This window comes from Ctenocephalides felis, unplaced genomic scaffold (genome assembly GCF_003426905.1).
Source record: "Ctenocephalides felis isolate EL2017-DRISC unplaced genomic scaffold, ASM342690v1 CF-g0.4_SCAFFOLD_03572, whole genome shotgun sequence".
Taxonomy (NCBI): Eukaryota; Metazoa; Arthropoda; class Insecta; order Siphonaptera; family Pulicidae; genus Ctenocephalides; species Ctenocephalides felis.
The window spans coordinates 8,984,258-8,999,740 of record NW_020539726.1 but is presented as its reverse complement, the minus strand read 5'-3'; the positions used below and the strand labels follow the sequence as shown (position 1 = coordinate 8,999,740).

The 15,483-nt window shown below is 34.0% G+C and overlaps 1 protein-coding gene across 1 annotated transcript; it reads left to right on the top strand.

Annotated features, from left to right (window-relative positions):
- The first annotated feature begins 13,971 nt into the window (after positions 1-13,971).
- LOC113388049 lies at positions 13,972-14,820 on the top strand. Its single transcript, XM_026625460.1, has one exon. It carries the CDS (start codon positions 13,972-13,974, stop codon positions 14,818-14,820), a length of 849 nt encoding a protein of 282 aa, XP_026481245.1.
- Positions 14,821-15,483: the final 663 nt, after the last annotated feature.

Here is a 15,483-nt window from a genome sequence, read left to right as displayed (position 1 = left end):
GACAGAATCCGAAACCCATTTTTCCATTCATGGGGCGACTTACCAGTACCGCGCATAACAGCCAGTAAGCTTTTCCTAAACGTCGGCGTTGATTTTGCAGGCCCCTTCAATATCTCCATGAGTCGTCACAGAGGCGCTCGAACCTACAAGGCTTATATATGCTTTGTTCATCTGTTTAGCCACTAAGGCGAACATCTCGAATTAGCTTCAATTTAACAACGATACATTTTTAGATTGCTTGAACGATTCCTAGCCCGGCGTGGTCCTATCAAATGTATTTACTTACTCGATTGTGGAACCAATTTATGGAGCCAAAAATACTCTTGATTCCTTATTCCTTCTCCTAAATTCCGAAGAGTATAAAAAGCGTTTCAATGAATTATTTGTTTTACATGACATTGAATGAAAATTTAATCCACCGTTTTGCCCCACATTTTGGAGGTATATGGGAGGCGAATATTAAATCAGTGAAGACCCATTTGTTTTAAAGTATAGGGTTGCAAATTTTATCCTACGAAAGTTTAAATACAGTCCTCAATCAAATCGAAGCCTTACTGAATTCAAGACCGTTATGTTGGCTGAGCATGATCCTCGGATCCTCAACCTCTTACGCCTGCGCACTTCTTAATGCAAGAGCCTCTGTCGGATTTGCCCGTTGACTATGAAAACTTGAATTTGACTAAAAGAAAACAATTGTTAGATCATATTGTCGCTTCTTACTGGAAGCGATGGAATGTGGAATATCTAACCGAGCTACAGGTCCGACAAAATGGAATACAGTCACTAATCCTATTAAAAAGGGTGATTTGGTAGTTGTAAAACAAGAATGCGCGTCCGCTTCATTGGGGGTTGGGAAGAGTTGAAGAGTTTTTCCGGGCCCTGATGGAGTGGTTCGAGTAGCATTGGTAAAAACGGGAAATACCCTAATCAAGCGGCCTGTTGTCAAACTATGCCCCCTACCTATTCAATAGTTTATATCTGAATTATTCATTTCAAAAAAAAAAAACTTTTCTATCTCATGATATATTTGCTTCTATATATAGTTTTGCCAAATTTTCAATCTCCAGGGCGATGAGAACACCCTCTCATAGTCTCTAGAAGATTCTTGTAATTGTCCAAAAAATCTAGACCCTGGCGCGAAAATAAAACTTCCGCAATCTAGATCGTGTGAATGTGGTAGGTCGTGAGAGCGGGACCCTGGCGCGAGGTCAGGCTTCCGTAACCGATCTACTCTGAATGAAAGTTTGAATTTATTTTGGCAATTCTATCCTTCCTAATCATGAGGTTCACTATGTACCAATTTCGAGTATTTTCAGAAGTATAAAAGGCTAACCTTTTAGTCGGGGGAAAATGTTTGCGCCGCACCTGTGTAGGTTGTCGGACCTGTAAAAGGTTTGTTTTTCTACTTGGACAACACGTTTCAAATTTAGGCAATCGGGCAATTCTGACTCATAAAAAGGCCGATGCAGGCAATAGTTTCCATTCAAGTCTATTCTTTCCGTGCCTTTCATTCGTTCAGTTACTTTCAGTGTTCGAGTCGATTTATTCCGTGGCTTTCATTCATTTTGGTTTAATTCATTCATTCAGTTACTTGCAATCAATACATTCAGTTCCTTTCAGTGTTTGTTATCAGTTCAATATTATCAGTGGATTAAATTTCTATTGTGTGTCAAGTCAACAGTTATTTTTATTTGTCAGTGTATTCGAATTTCTTTTCAACCTATCCAACCGACTACGCTGATGTTTCCAGATCCAACCAAATAGCTGCCGCGGCTTGGACTTCCAAACAGATAACATTTTCATACAATATTAATTAGTGTTCATTTTTGTTTTTCATTTATATAAAATTTATATAGAATATATTTTAGTTTATATTGATTACGGAGTAAGAAGAATTTTATTTTTAATTTATATTTGTTTACCATTGGTTTTTGTTTTCTGAATACATTTAATTTTTTTATTTTTCCTCGAAGTATAAAATACTTCGAAAGGGGTTGAGAAATACTTCGAAAGGAGTTGAGAAACCCCCCAACATCAACAAATGAATTAAGGCGAGAAACAGAGAAAGCAAAGGTGAAATACATGGATGAAATGTGCAACAAGATAATGAAACATCAAAAACATGGTAGGTATGATTTAATGCTTCAGGCTACAAAGGAAATAAACTGGAATGACAGAAAAAGCAGAAAAACATACGAAATAGAAGACGACAATGGAAATAGAGTGAGTGAAAATACATTGAGAAATTTTACGATAGAGAAAATCGTCCTGATAATATTGAGATCGAAGAAGAGAAAGAAGTGGACGAAGACGACAAGGGACCGTGCATATTGGAAAGCAAAATAAATGAGATGAAAAGAAAGCAACGGGAAAGGACGACATAACGGCGGGACCTACTGAAAGAGCTGCGCTACAACGGATTAAGGAAATTGACCAAATTGTTGAATCAAATATATTGAACGGGTGAATGGCCAAAGGACTTTTTGGATGTCACGCTGATAGTTCTTCAGAAAAAGCCCAAAGCGAATAAATGCAGCGACCACAGGACGATCAGTTTAACTTCGCACGCCGGAAAGGTTCTGGCCAAAATCCTTACGAGGCGACTCTACAATAAAATTGAGCAGCACATGAGCGAAGACCAGTTTGGTTTCAGAAAAGGAAGGGGCACCAGGGACGCTATTGGAATACTGAGAATAATGTCGGACAGATGTCTCGACGTTAACGAGGACATATGCTTCTGTTTTATACATTGACAGAAAGCTTTTGGCAGAGTCAACTGGAGTATGCTTATGGGAATTTTAAAATCTATTAACGTCGATTGGAGGGATTGCAGGCTGATCTAGAATCTGTATATGGGTCAGAAAGTAAAGGTTCGAATGAACCAGGGAGATACAAACAGCGTTAAAATAGGCAGAAGAGTGCGGCAAGGATGCTGTATGTCACCGATCCTATTCAACCTGTACGGAGAATGGCTCGTCAACGAGGCACTTGAGGGCGCAGGGGATTTTTCGATTTGAGGAAGAAGACCATAAAGTACGCTGATGATCTAGTAGTGATATCGAAAAACCAAACCGAGCTGTAGAACATGATGGATAGAATCGTCGAAGTGAAATAACCCCTTAAGAAAAACAGTAGAAAATTGAGAATTGGAAAACGTGGATCACTTCAAATACCTGGGAAGCATACTAACCAGAGACGGATACTGCACGAAAGAGATCAGGACAAGGATCGCAAGAGCCAAGGCGGCATTCACAAAGAGAACGCTACTGACGAGCAAACTGAGTCTTGACATACGGAAGACACTAATAAATAGCTACGTGCTGGAGGCGAATGGAAAAGATGAAATGGACAGACAAAGTAACAAATGAAGAAGTCCTGAGAAGAGTGGGCGAAGAAAGGACTCTACTGAGCACAACTCTGAGAAGAAAAGGAAACTGGATCGGACCTCTTTTGCAAAAAGAGTGCCTCCTACACGACGTCGTCGAGGGTAAAATAGAAGGAACAAAAGGAATGGGGCGGAGAAAAATGCAGACGATTGACTTACGGAAGAAGAGAAAATAAATACAGAGAACTGAAAGTCGAAGCACATGATCAAGAAGCATGAAAATAGAAGTTTGGAAAGGAAAATACATGAAATAAAAAAAATGGGAATAGAGAATAGTGGTAATGGGATGAAGGGCAAGGAAATCATTTGTTGTGGCGGCTCTCACATCATGGACCTGCCTTCGGGCAGACTACCATTTATTATTATTATTATTATTGTAATCTATGTTTTTGTATTTAATCTAAAGTCTAATTTTATATCCACTTAAGAAATATCTTCATAAAAAATTCTAAATATTAAAACAGTTGCAAACGTGTAACAATAATATTAATATAAGTTCGAAAGATTATTAAAGTGTAAGCAAAAATGCTAGTTTTTTTATTTTTATATTATTACATAATGAAATATCAACAAATTTACAAAAATGCAAGATGAGTATAAAATTTATCTCAATCGTCAAAATATCCGGATATAAGATATCGTTGCGCAAATTCAAATCGATTCCATACTCGGTTTCTTCATGATATCAAGAACTGATCTTATAATATTTATATTTTACTGATCTTATAATATTTATATGCCTTTCTAAGCTTGCACATAGAATATATCAAAGGTTTTACCATATTTTCAACATATCTAGCTACTACTAGTTCGGGTATCCCTCAGAGAAAAAAGAAGTTCGAAATCATGCGATTTTCTGGGAAACAAATTACTCCGAGTGAAATGCAAGTTATTTTATGAAAATACCGTTTTCCGCTGCTGCAACGAATGAGCTCTTATATTTGTAAATATATAGATTGTTTACGATTCGCTTTCCTTATCAGCTTATATCATATTTGCATTTCTTTGGATATAGATGTCAAAAGTCAAACGTTCCGGAAAATTGTAAAAAACTTTTACTTGTATATCAAAAGTTTAGCTGTACAACAGTTTTTAAATCAATTTCAGTTGCACTTGTTTCTGGTACATATTAGTGCTGTTTTTTGTGCCAATTTTTTATAAGACATTTTTATGATGTATATTTGTTATACGATTCTACTTTATCCAAGATTTTTGTTATTGTATACTTAATTTAGTTTTCAGGGATGAAATTTTTATCTACTATTATCATTATTCAAAGAGTGATGCAATATTAAAATTTTGACGTGACATTAGTCTTGTATGATAGTATTTTTTTGTTACTGAATGTGTTTAAATTTATTTTTGCGGTATAACTTTGGTGATAATTCTTTCATAATGTAATATCATTAGTATATTCACAATATTCATAACTACAAGCTTCTTAATATTTTTTTATTTCTTTTAAATAGCAATCAAGACACAAAAAAGAATTATAAGCTATTATTACATTAAATGATTGCAAAAAACTTTCACTCAATGAAGGAAATTTTATTGTTTCCGTTGAAGTTATTAATAAAATAATTGAATTAAAAATATAAGCTTTGCTTCTGATAAATTGAAAATGCAGTTATATTAGTTTTATTTTATATATTATTTATTTTTATTGGTGTAATAATACACACTGAATCAGTGCGAGGATGTTAATGTTCTCTCTGAGTATATTTTTTTTTATTAAGTGAAAGCGATTTTCTTTAAATATTTCGGAAAAGGAATTTTAGCCTTTCTCCTAAAGCAATAGTTCTTTGTGTAAAGAATAAATACATATTTAATAGTTTTTTATTACACACTGACTCTGCGCATGTGTGAAAATGTGTTTATAGAATATATTTTTTTCTTTAAGTATGAACGATTTTTTTTAATATTTCGGAATATATTATTTATATATTATTTGTGTGTGTATTGTATAAATACATACTTACTGGAATTTTAATCATAGTTCAAGTAGCGTTTTATTCAATGTAAACATTCTTTTTACGTTTTTGTTAATTGTGGTTATAAATTATAATCATAGAATTATGTACCATTAAAGGAGGTTCTTAAAAAACTAAACCAAAAGTAATCAAAAGGTGTAAAGTCGGACTCTTTGGTGGTTATGGCAAAAACATGTCGACTAAGCTCTCATGATTTTTGCCAAAAGCCAAAGATATATGATGTCAATATTAGAGTAAATCACCGTTTCGATTTGCCAATTCAGACCGCTTTATTTAATTGCATTCTTTAAATTTGTTAGTGTTATAACGCAAAATGTGAATTGATCAGTTTTCTTTTAAATCATCTTCAACTGTTGTACAACCAGAGCGTTTTTTATCTCTGGGGGATAAATCACCAGAACGGAGATTGGCAAACCAATTTTGACACGTTTTTTAAGGCTTTGTCACCATATAAACAGCTCACAACTGGAGCTGAAAATACCCCAGAAGAAGTAGAAAAAATTAAGGCCAATTAATTTGATCTAGTGAAATTGCATCTAATAGTAAATGCCTACTGAACGAACTACTATCTATAAATATATTTCTCTATTCTCAATCAATGTAACTCAAGGAATGTAACTAATATTCTGATTATTATTGACAAAATGAATATAAAGACCTAATATTACGAATAATTTTCAATACAATTCTATGAAAATGTTATTGTAAACTAGATTATTGATATCATTAGATAAATAGTGGTACATAAATGTACAAAAAATAGTGGGGTGTATGGCATCGTGCCTTAAGGCAAATTGCTGGAATTACCCGTATTGTAACGAAATATTCGAATAATATTGAATGTTTTCAAATAGATTATTATAAATATTGTAACATTGTCTAATATTTATGAGAATTTTATAAACTGAATTGCAAAGTTGAAATTATTTGTTTAAAGTATATTAGAACTTTAATCAGAATTAAAAATAAAATCTGAATTATTTTCGATATACAATTTTTTTTTAAAAAGAAAAAAAATTTGAAACAATTTTTTTCCAAAATCAATTATTTTGTTACAACAAGCAGAAAGTTCTTTGAATCATTTAATTCGGACGCTTAGTTCTTTCAAATACTGCCATTTTTTGCACATTTAGCTCTATATCTTCAAAATGGCTGGGCCTGCCTTTGCCAAAAACTAATAACCTCTTCTTCCAATCATTACAAGTTGAATGTTTTTAGATCATTCAAATCGGATGCTCCGTTCTCTCAAAAACTTGATTTCTATTTTCTGCATTCTTTGCTCCGTATCTCCGAATTGGCTAGACCTGCATTTTAGCATCTCTCCCTATCAATAGGAATCGAATGTTTTTTGAACCATTCAAATCGGTTGATCCGTGCGCCCGAAAACGTGAACGAAAAATGGTATCGAAACATACATACACACACACACATCCATTTTTTCTAAGGTATGCTAAAATGTTTAGAATCCTTCAAAACGTCGAGAAATGCAAAAATTTTCAATTTCGATTAACTTCGAGAAGTTAAAAAAAATTTCTGACACGATTTATATAATGACCATTTCCACTGCACCAATTAGTTTATTTTTCTACAACAATAGAATGATTTTTACCTGTCTTCTGCTATATCATCAAATCGATCAATTAGTCTGTCTGTTTTCGCTTTGTTTTTATTCTTTTCGAGTAACGAGTAATGTTTCTATATATAGAGCGCATATCGACGCGATTGCGCCGGTATATTCAGAACGATTCCAATTCGAATGCTTTGAGAATCCAATTAACGTGCTCAAGCATTTGCAAAATAATGAGGAATGCCAAATTAATACTTATCGTGCCGGAATTACATGCTTTGTTACACATTTAAATATTCTTTCGTGCTACGGGGATAAAATCATATTGTGATTCCCAACATTTGATTGCCAATGACGATATTTTTGTTATAATTTGTGGATTTATTAACTTCCCGAAGGAGAAGTTTATGTTTTCATCAAAAAATCCGAATCGCTAATTTTATGTTTTCTCGACGTTTCGAGCCATTCTGAATCGAATGAGACCAAATTTGGAAAAAGTATGTGTGTGTGTGTGTGTATGTGTGTGTGTGTGTGTGTGAACAGATTTTTTGCCGTAAATCGACGTTTTCTCCAAAACGGTTGGACCGATTTCAAAAATTTAAAAGCCATTTGATGTATCTTGATGAGGACTATCGTCTCTGAGTTTTGTGCGGCGATCGGCCGGGCCGTTTCTTTGTAAATTGCAGAAAAATGAAAAATTTATCGTCCACGTTTTAGCCCGCAATTCTGAATCGATTCTGAAAATTCAAAAACCGTTCGATAGATATTGGTTGGGAATCGTGCTGATTAGTTTTTGGTAAAGATCGGCCGCGCCGTTTTCTTGTAATAAAGTTTTTAAAAAAAAAATTTTGACGATTTTTATGATTATTTTTTTGACGATAGATACCATAGTTTTCTAGGTCATACTAAAATATTACGGCCCTACGACAACTGGTTCAGGTTTAAAAATTCGTCAAAGTTTGCAAAAATCAGTATGGTCTTTTTGGCATTTGTCAAAATTAGACTTTTGATCGACGTTTTCTCAAAAACGCCTGAACCGATTTTAGGAATTTAAAAGCCATTTGATGTATTTCGGTGAGAACTATCGTTTGTCAGTTTTGTGCAACGATCTGCCAAGCCGTTTCTTTGTAATTTGAAAAAAAGTGTTGAACTTTTCGTCCACATTTAAGCTCACCTACCAAACCGATTTTAAAAAATCAAAAACTGTTCGAAAGATATTAGTTGGGAATGATGCTGATTAATTTTAGGTGAAAATCTACCGAGCCGTTTTCTTGTAATGAACTGTTGAAACAAAGTGTTAAATTTTCGTCCACATTTAAGCTCATCCTACCGAACCGATTTTAAAAAATCAAAAACTGTTCGAAAGATATCATTTGGGAATGATGCTGATTAATTTTAGGTGAAAATCTACCGAGCCGTTTTCTTGTAATTAACTGTTGAAAAAAGTGTTAAATTTTCGTCCACATTTAAGCTCATCTTACCGAACCGATTTTAAAAAATCAAAAACTGTTCGAAAGATATCATTTGGGAATGATGCTGATTAATTTTAGGTGAAAATCTACCGAGCCGTTTTCTTGTAATTAACTGTTGAAAAAAAGTGTTAAATTTTCGTCCACATTTAAGCTCATCCTACCGAACCGATTTTGAAAAATCAAAAACTGTTCGAAAGATATTAGTTGGGAATGATGCTGATTAGTTTTAGGTGAAAATCTACCGAGCCGTTTTCTTGTAATTAACTGTTGAAAAACAGTGTTAAATTTTCGTCCACATTTAAGCTCATCCTACCGAACCGATTTTAAAAAATCAAAAACTGTTCGAAAGATATCATTTGGGAATGATGCTGATTAATTTTAGGTGAAAATCTACCGAGCCGTTTTCTTGTAATTAAATGTTGAAAAAAAGTGTTAAATTTTTGTCCACATTTAAGCTCATCCTACCGAACCGATTTTGAAAAATCAAAAACTGTTCGAAAGATATTAGATGGGAATGGTACTGATTAATTTTAGGTGAAAATCTACTGAGCCGTTTTCTTGTAATTAACTGTTAAAAAAAAATTTAAGCCGTTTTTCATGGAACTTTTTTTGGCGATATACATCATGGTCTTATAGAACTTACTGTAATATTACGGCCTTACAACAAGTAGTTTAATTTTAAAAATTCGTCAAACTTTGCTAAAATTATTATCGTTTTTTTTAAAGTAGGATTGATGAAGTATATTATTTACACATTTTTTTGATCAAGTCGATTATTTACACATATCGGGAAGTTCATGTAATTTGCCTCAAGGCTAAATACCAAACCAACTAGTTTTAGTAATAATTTGCTATATTGAATTTTTTGTTCGACAGACTTTTTGTTTATTTTGCCCAAAAGTAACAATGCAAACGGCTTTAAATTTTGCTCTTTAATATCACTTTCAAATGCATTTATACTAAATACCACTTTAGTAGCAATTTATATCTATTATAAAAATCCGTCTTTTATGTTGTATAAAATATATTTTTAAACTATACAATGCAGATCAGAATAACTCCATACAAATACCTTCAGAATAAAAAATTAACTAATTGGAAATTAATGATTAGTGAATAAACGAAACAAATCGTTGAGTCATTGACATTTTTCACTGTTCAGTAATTTACAACCGCCTTTATATGATTATAATTATATTTACCTTCTGATTATTTTAATAAATATCTAAATGTAAGAATAGTTAAATTCATATTAAGATTGCCGTTTTATTTATGAAAATGACTTTTATTGTCAAATATAGTGGGCTTTAATTATCATATTATCTAAAAGTTTTTGTAAAGCAGAATTTTACACAATCCTTTGAGAACTACTTTGCATTAAATTTCTTTATTATAATTAGGTATATATCATTTTCATTATTCTATAGCAATCTAAAAATTAATTTTTGATTAATAAAATTGTACTTAGAGAATTTGTATACTATGCTCCATCTTCAAATAAATTTGAATTCAAAAGTATTTTTTTTAGAATTATGATTTCAGAAATTACTTACTTCTACTATTGATAATGTATATATTCATAGTTTATTGTTAACAGGCTATGAAAAGGGTTTCGAAAATATTTTCACTATTATATTTTGAACATTTTTCCTTAGATTTCTTCAACAATGTTCGCAAATATTTTTTCAAAACATTGTGATGCATATAAATTTATCAGTAAATTTAAAAACATATTACGCGAATGCTGTTTTATGACAAAAAGAATAAGGTCATCGACTTGTATGGACGGGTTCGTGCGTTTGCACCTCGTTCTGTACAACCTGACATCGTGCAGCAGCGATGTTAATTTTCACTTCAGAATATACACAGATCAAAAATATGTTTATAATTAAAATTGCCAATTTTGGACTGCGGTGTGAAATGGTAATGAGAAAACTCTCACGCTATTCTATCCTGAATCGAATCGGAGTTTAACTCTTTTGTTAACGGCCCTGCTCTAGGGCGGAACTACTAAGGCAAATAATACTTAATTTCTTTTTGCATTTCTTATATAATATTATTGTCCGAGTTTTGCGAATGCATAGGTATATTTTCTTAAATTTAATAATAGAGTTTCTAAAACTTACATAAAATGTCGACTTGCCAGTTATCTTCTAGAAGGGATTGTTGCATGGAAGGATTTTCTGCTTTGCAAATTAGCAAAGCATCATGATCTTGCTCCGTCGGCAAAAATCTCAATACACTTTGAGACTCGTTTCCTGGCTTTATCTCCTAAAAGAAAAAAAATGCTTTTGTATTTATACTTTTTCCAATATAATAAACATATTAGTTACGTAAGATTAAAAATATTTACAAGATCTTTCTTACAAAATATCTATTTTATTATTTTATTTCCCTAAACAAATCGTTGATTCCTTCCTGTAAAATATAATCAATAAGAAGGTTTACACGAGTATTCGTTCAGACGTTGAGCTGTTAACATCGGTGAATAAATAATAATCATTGCATAAATATCAAAAAGTATTAATATTTTTTCTACCTGTCCAGCAACCTTTGTTAGTGACTGCATTGTGTACAAATAGATACCGTTAAACACGTGTCCCCTTGCCGGGGGCACGCAGTGTCGTATAAACATTGTGTATTTTATGTTAATATAAGTGGTAATTAAGTAAATTAACCGCATTTTTGTTGTGTTAATTAATTTAATGTCTTTATGGAGTCCAATACCGGACAATTAAAGGGCCGTCCGCCCGATAAAAATCCTCCTACATGTTTGGAAATTGGCGTGACTGTTCCAAATGCAATAAATGTGTACTATGTCGGAAATGAAAATAATACAGATTTATGTAATTCAAATAATGAGGAGAGCATAATAAGAAGCGAACATATTTCAATGCAAATTAATAGTGCTGAAACAATGATTGAAGAGTCAATTCGAATTGAAGATTCGATTAATGAAAAGCAATGAAGCACAAAACATTGAAATGACTGAGCAAGTACCTAGTGATGAGAATTCTAATCGAAATAACGTTGATGAAATTCATCTACCCAATCGTTTTGATATGTGTGATACTGGACTTTTTTACATTTACGTAGAATCTTTAAGTAAAAACATTGGACGTTTACACCCTATGGCTCTCGGAAAATTACTACACAGATCACGATCGATTCTGAAAGAAGATTTGTTGGAGATTATCGTGATTGGTAACAATAAAGTCAAACTAGTTCTCAGGAACGGTAAAACTGCAAATAGCCTGCTTGACGATAGTTTTTTTACTGATAATAAATTGAAAGCTTATATTCCTAAATACCTATTAATTAGGGAAGGTATAATCTTTGATGTAGACATTAATCTCACGGCAGAAGAAATATTAGAAGAGATAGAATCAGTTATTCCGATAATAGATGTAAAGTGTTTTGTACCAAAAAACATCAACAAGCGCAGAATTAACTCGCAATGCGTGAAATTATCTTTCAGAGGTTCAATTCTGCCGGATAAGGTAGGTATACATTCTGTTAAATGCCCAGTCAGCCCATTTATTAAGAAGACTACCCAATGCCACAAATGTTGGCGTTTTGGCCATGTTCGGCGAAAATGCCGGAACGACCTAACGTGTCCCAAATGTGCAGGTCCTCATATTAAAGACGTATGTTTAGAAGATACCAACTATCTATGCTGCTTGTGCAAAGATAACCACGAGGCTTATAATAAAGAGTGCAGGATCTATAAAAGATATAAAAATATTAATGAATTAATGGCAACACAGAATTTATCTTACTACGAAACAAAAAAAATCTTTGATAACGATAAATACTCGAGAACAGTTAGAGTTAACCTCAGCAGCTTGAATAAAGATAAAGATTTCCCTCCAATGAAAATCAAGAACACTAACCAGAGTGGCGCTTTAATAAACAATAAATTCATGGTCCTATCGGACCTGGAAGAGGAGGAAGACCAAGGTTATGTTGCAAACTTCAAGATATTTAATAGACCTAAAAGGATTCATGTTCTACCCTCAATCAAGAAAGAAAAAAAATGGGTCTGTAATCGGACAAAGCATGAAACCTGTTTGTAAAGAAAATATGACTGACAAGGGAAATTTTATAAACCCTAGAAAAAGATTAAAAAACAAATCAGATTCCGATTCAGAAAATGAAGTAAAATCCAATAGAAGAAGTGAAGATCCTAACGCATCAGGTGGCCTATATCATTTCATTAGGCTGCTAAAGGACATCTATAATCCTAATGATCCCGTATTGAAAAACTTGTTAAGTGATGTTTTTCTCAAAATGGTAAAAATTAAACACAAAATAGATCCTGAAAGTTTAAAAAAGAAAAAATCTAATAAGGATTTACCTGTGAGTTCAGAAAAATAAATCAATCAGTACTCCTTTCGTTATGAAACAAATAAACATTTTACAATATAACTGTAGATCAATGTTAGCAAACAAGAGTACTATTGAACATTATCTGTGGTCTCATAAAATTCATGTGGCAGGTCTGTCCGAAACCTGGCTTAAAGAAGGTCACAAATACTTCATCAAAGGTTATCGGTTTTTCCGAGAAGACAGAGTTGACGGTTATGGCGGTACTGCCATTCTAGTCAAAGACAACATATTATATGAGAAAATTAACCACCCATTCCAGTGCCATCTTATCCAAATGTGTGCAGTGATTTTAAAATTAGAAAACCCGGTATGTATCATTTCAATCTATTGTGCGCCGAACTCTAAGGAATATTTCAAGAATATTAAAAATTTAATTGAAACTATCTCCATGCCAATACTCATAATAGGGGATTTTATCTGCAAAAATTTAGCTTGGGGCAGTGCCTCCATTGACAGAGGAGGCGAGTTTCTATACAACATAATGGAAGACCTAAACCTCACCATAATGAATGATGGAAGACCATCAGTATCAGCACGGCAAGTAGAAAAGGTACGCCAATTGATCTTACTCTTTGTTCCAATAATCTATATGACAAAATCCAGTGGGACATTTATGCGGGCAGCTTAGGATCTGATCATTTGCCGATTAACATTACATTAAAGACTAACTTTGATGTAAAAGATTATATATATCCCTCCAGAAAATGGAATACCAAAGAGGCCAATTGGAAGAATTACGCATGGGAAATAGAAGATAAGCTTGCAGCGACACTAGCTCTCCTACTATTGAAAAATAGTAGTAAAGAGCTACACTAGCCTCCACACTATTAGGGACCCTAATGTGTGGAGGGGGTCAGGCTACCAGGTATATAACCAAAGCAGCTACCATCCTCGATCTTTTTTCTCTTCTACTGGTCGAGCAGGCAACACCTAGATAAACTACGGAGTCCAACCAAGGAATACCAAGAATACCGGCATTCAACCAAGAAGATTTTGTAAATTATTATAATTTTGTAATAAACTTTATTTTTCTTTTATAGTGTCTTGATTTTTATATGTGGGACCACCCCACATAATTGGTGACCCCGACGCTGAATTGGACCACATAGCGTGTGAGCTGAACTACCATAGTCGATTATCCGCATAGAAGACAATAAAAAACAAATAATGAATGAAGACATGCAGGACACTAAAGGGGAACTGGACGCAATCTCACGCACTCTGCATCTACCGCCATTTTTGAGTGAGAAACCGACATTGTGGTTCACAATAGCCGAAGCAATATTTTCTCGATGCCGCATCATCAATGACCTGGCTAAATATGAATTTGTAATAGCTCAGCTAGATTGCAAATATCTACTCCAGATAGAGGACGTGATAAATTCTCCGCCTGCAGAGAACAAATACATAAAACTAAAGGAGGAATTAATCAAAAGGCTATCAATTTCCGAACGGCAAAGGATAAGGCAATTACTTTTGCAAGAAGAACTTGTTGATCGAAGTCCTTCTCAGTTCCTACGTCACCTTCGTTCATTGGTCGGAACAACTACAGTCGACAATTCACTCCTACGAGAAATCTGGATTCAACGACTACCGGCACAGACTCAACAAATATTGCAAACCCAGATCAATGGAGACCTAGAAGAACTTGCATCGCTCGCCGACAAAATATGTGAGATTGCACAACCGCCAGTAGTCGCAGCAACTAGTAACAACCAACAGCAAGACATCATACAAAAACTAATTGATAAAAATGATCAACTAACACAGCGTGTGGAAGATCTTACAGAGCAATTAGCTAAGTTCACCTATCGTAGCAGACTCAACCTATCAGCAAATAGAAACCGTAGCCCATTTCGACAGCACAGGTCTAACCACTTCCTCAGGCCGAGAAGTACTTCTAGATCGCGCAACCGAAATACATTCTGTTGGTACCATGCCAAATTCGGAAAGAAGGCAAGAAAATGCGAGAGTCATTGTTCGTTCAGAGAGGAAAACTCCAACGGCAAGGAGTGATGGCGACCTATCCTTGCTCTTCATCAAGCCGTCGCCTCTTCATAAGTGATCGCAGAACTAAGGTACAGTTTTTGGTCGACACAGGTTCAGACGTTTGCGTGTATCCAAGGCGCTTAACTGCTAAACCTAATCCTCAACTAAACTATACTTTGTCTGCAGCCAATGGAACTAACATACGCACGTACGGGGATATTATTTTACAATTAGATTTTGGACTAAGAAGAAATTTTACTTGGAGATTCATCGTAGCAGACGTAACGATGCCTATACTTGGAGCAGACTTTTTGGCGTACTACAATATCATTATCGATATAAAGAATTCTCGTCTACATGACAACCTGACATCACTGTCATCTCCAGGATGTGTCACATTCTCTCGGATACAAAGTGTTAAGTCTATATTTGGAGATAGTGCATACAATAAATTATTAGCTGATTTTCCATCCATCACCAAACCATCAGGTTTGTGTCAAGAAAGCAAACACAAAACATTTCATTATATTAGAACCACTCCAGGACCTCCAGTTTCTTCTAGACCACGACGCCTCAAGCCAGAATTACTTCGCGTAGCCAAAGAAGAATTCAAGAATATGGTAGAATTAGGCATTGCAAGACCCTCCGATAGTTCTTGGTCTTCACCTTTACATCTGACACAGAAAAAGG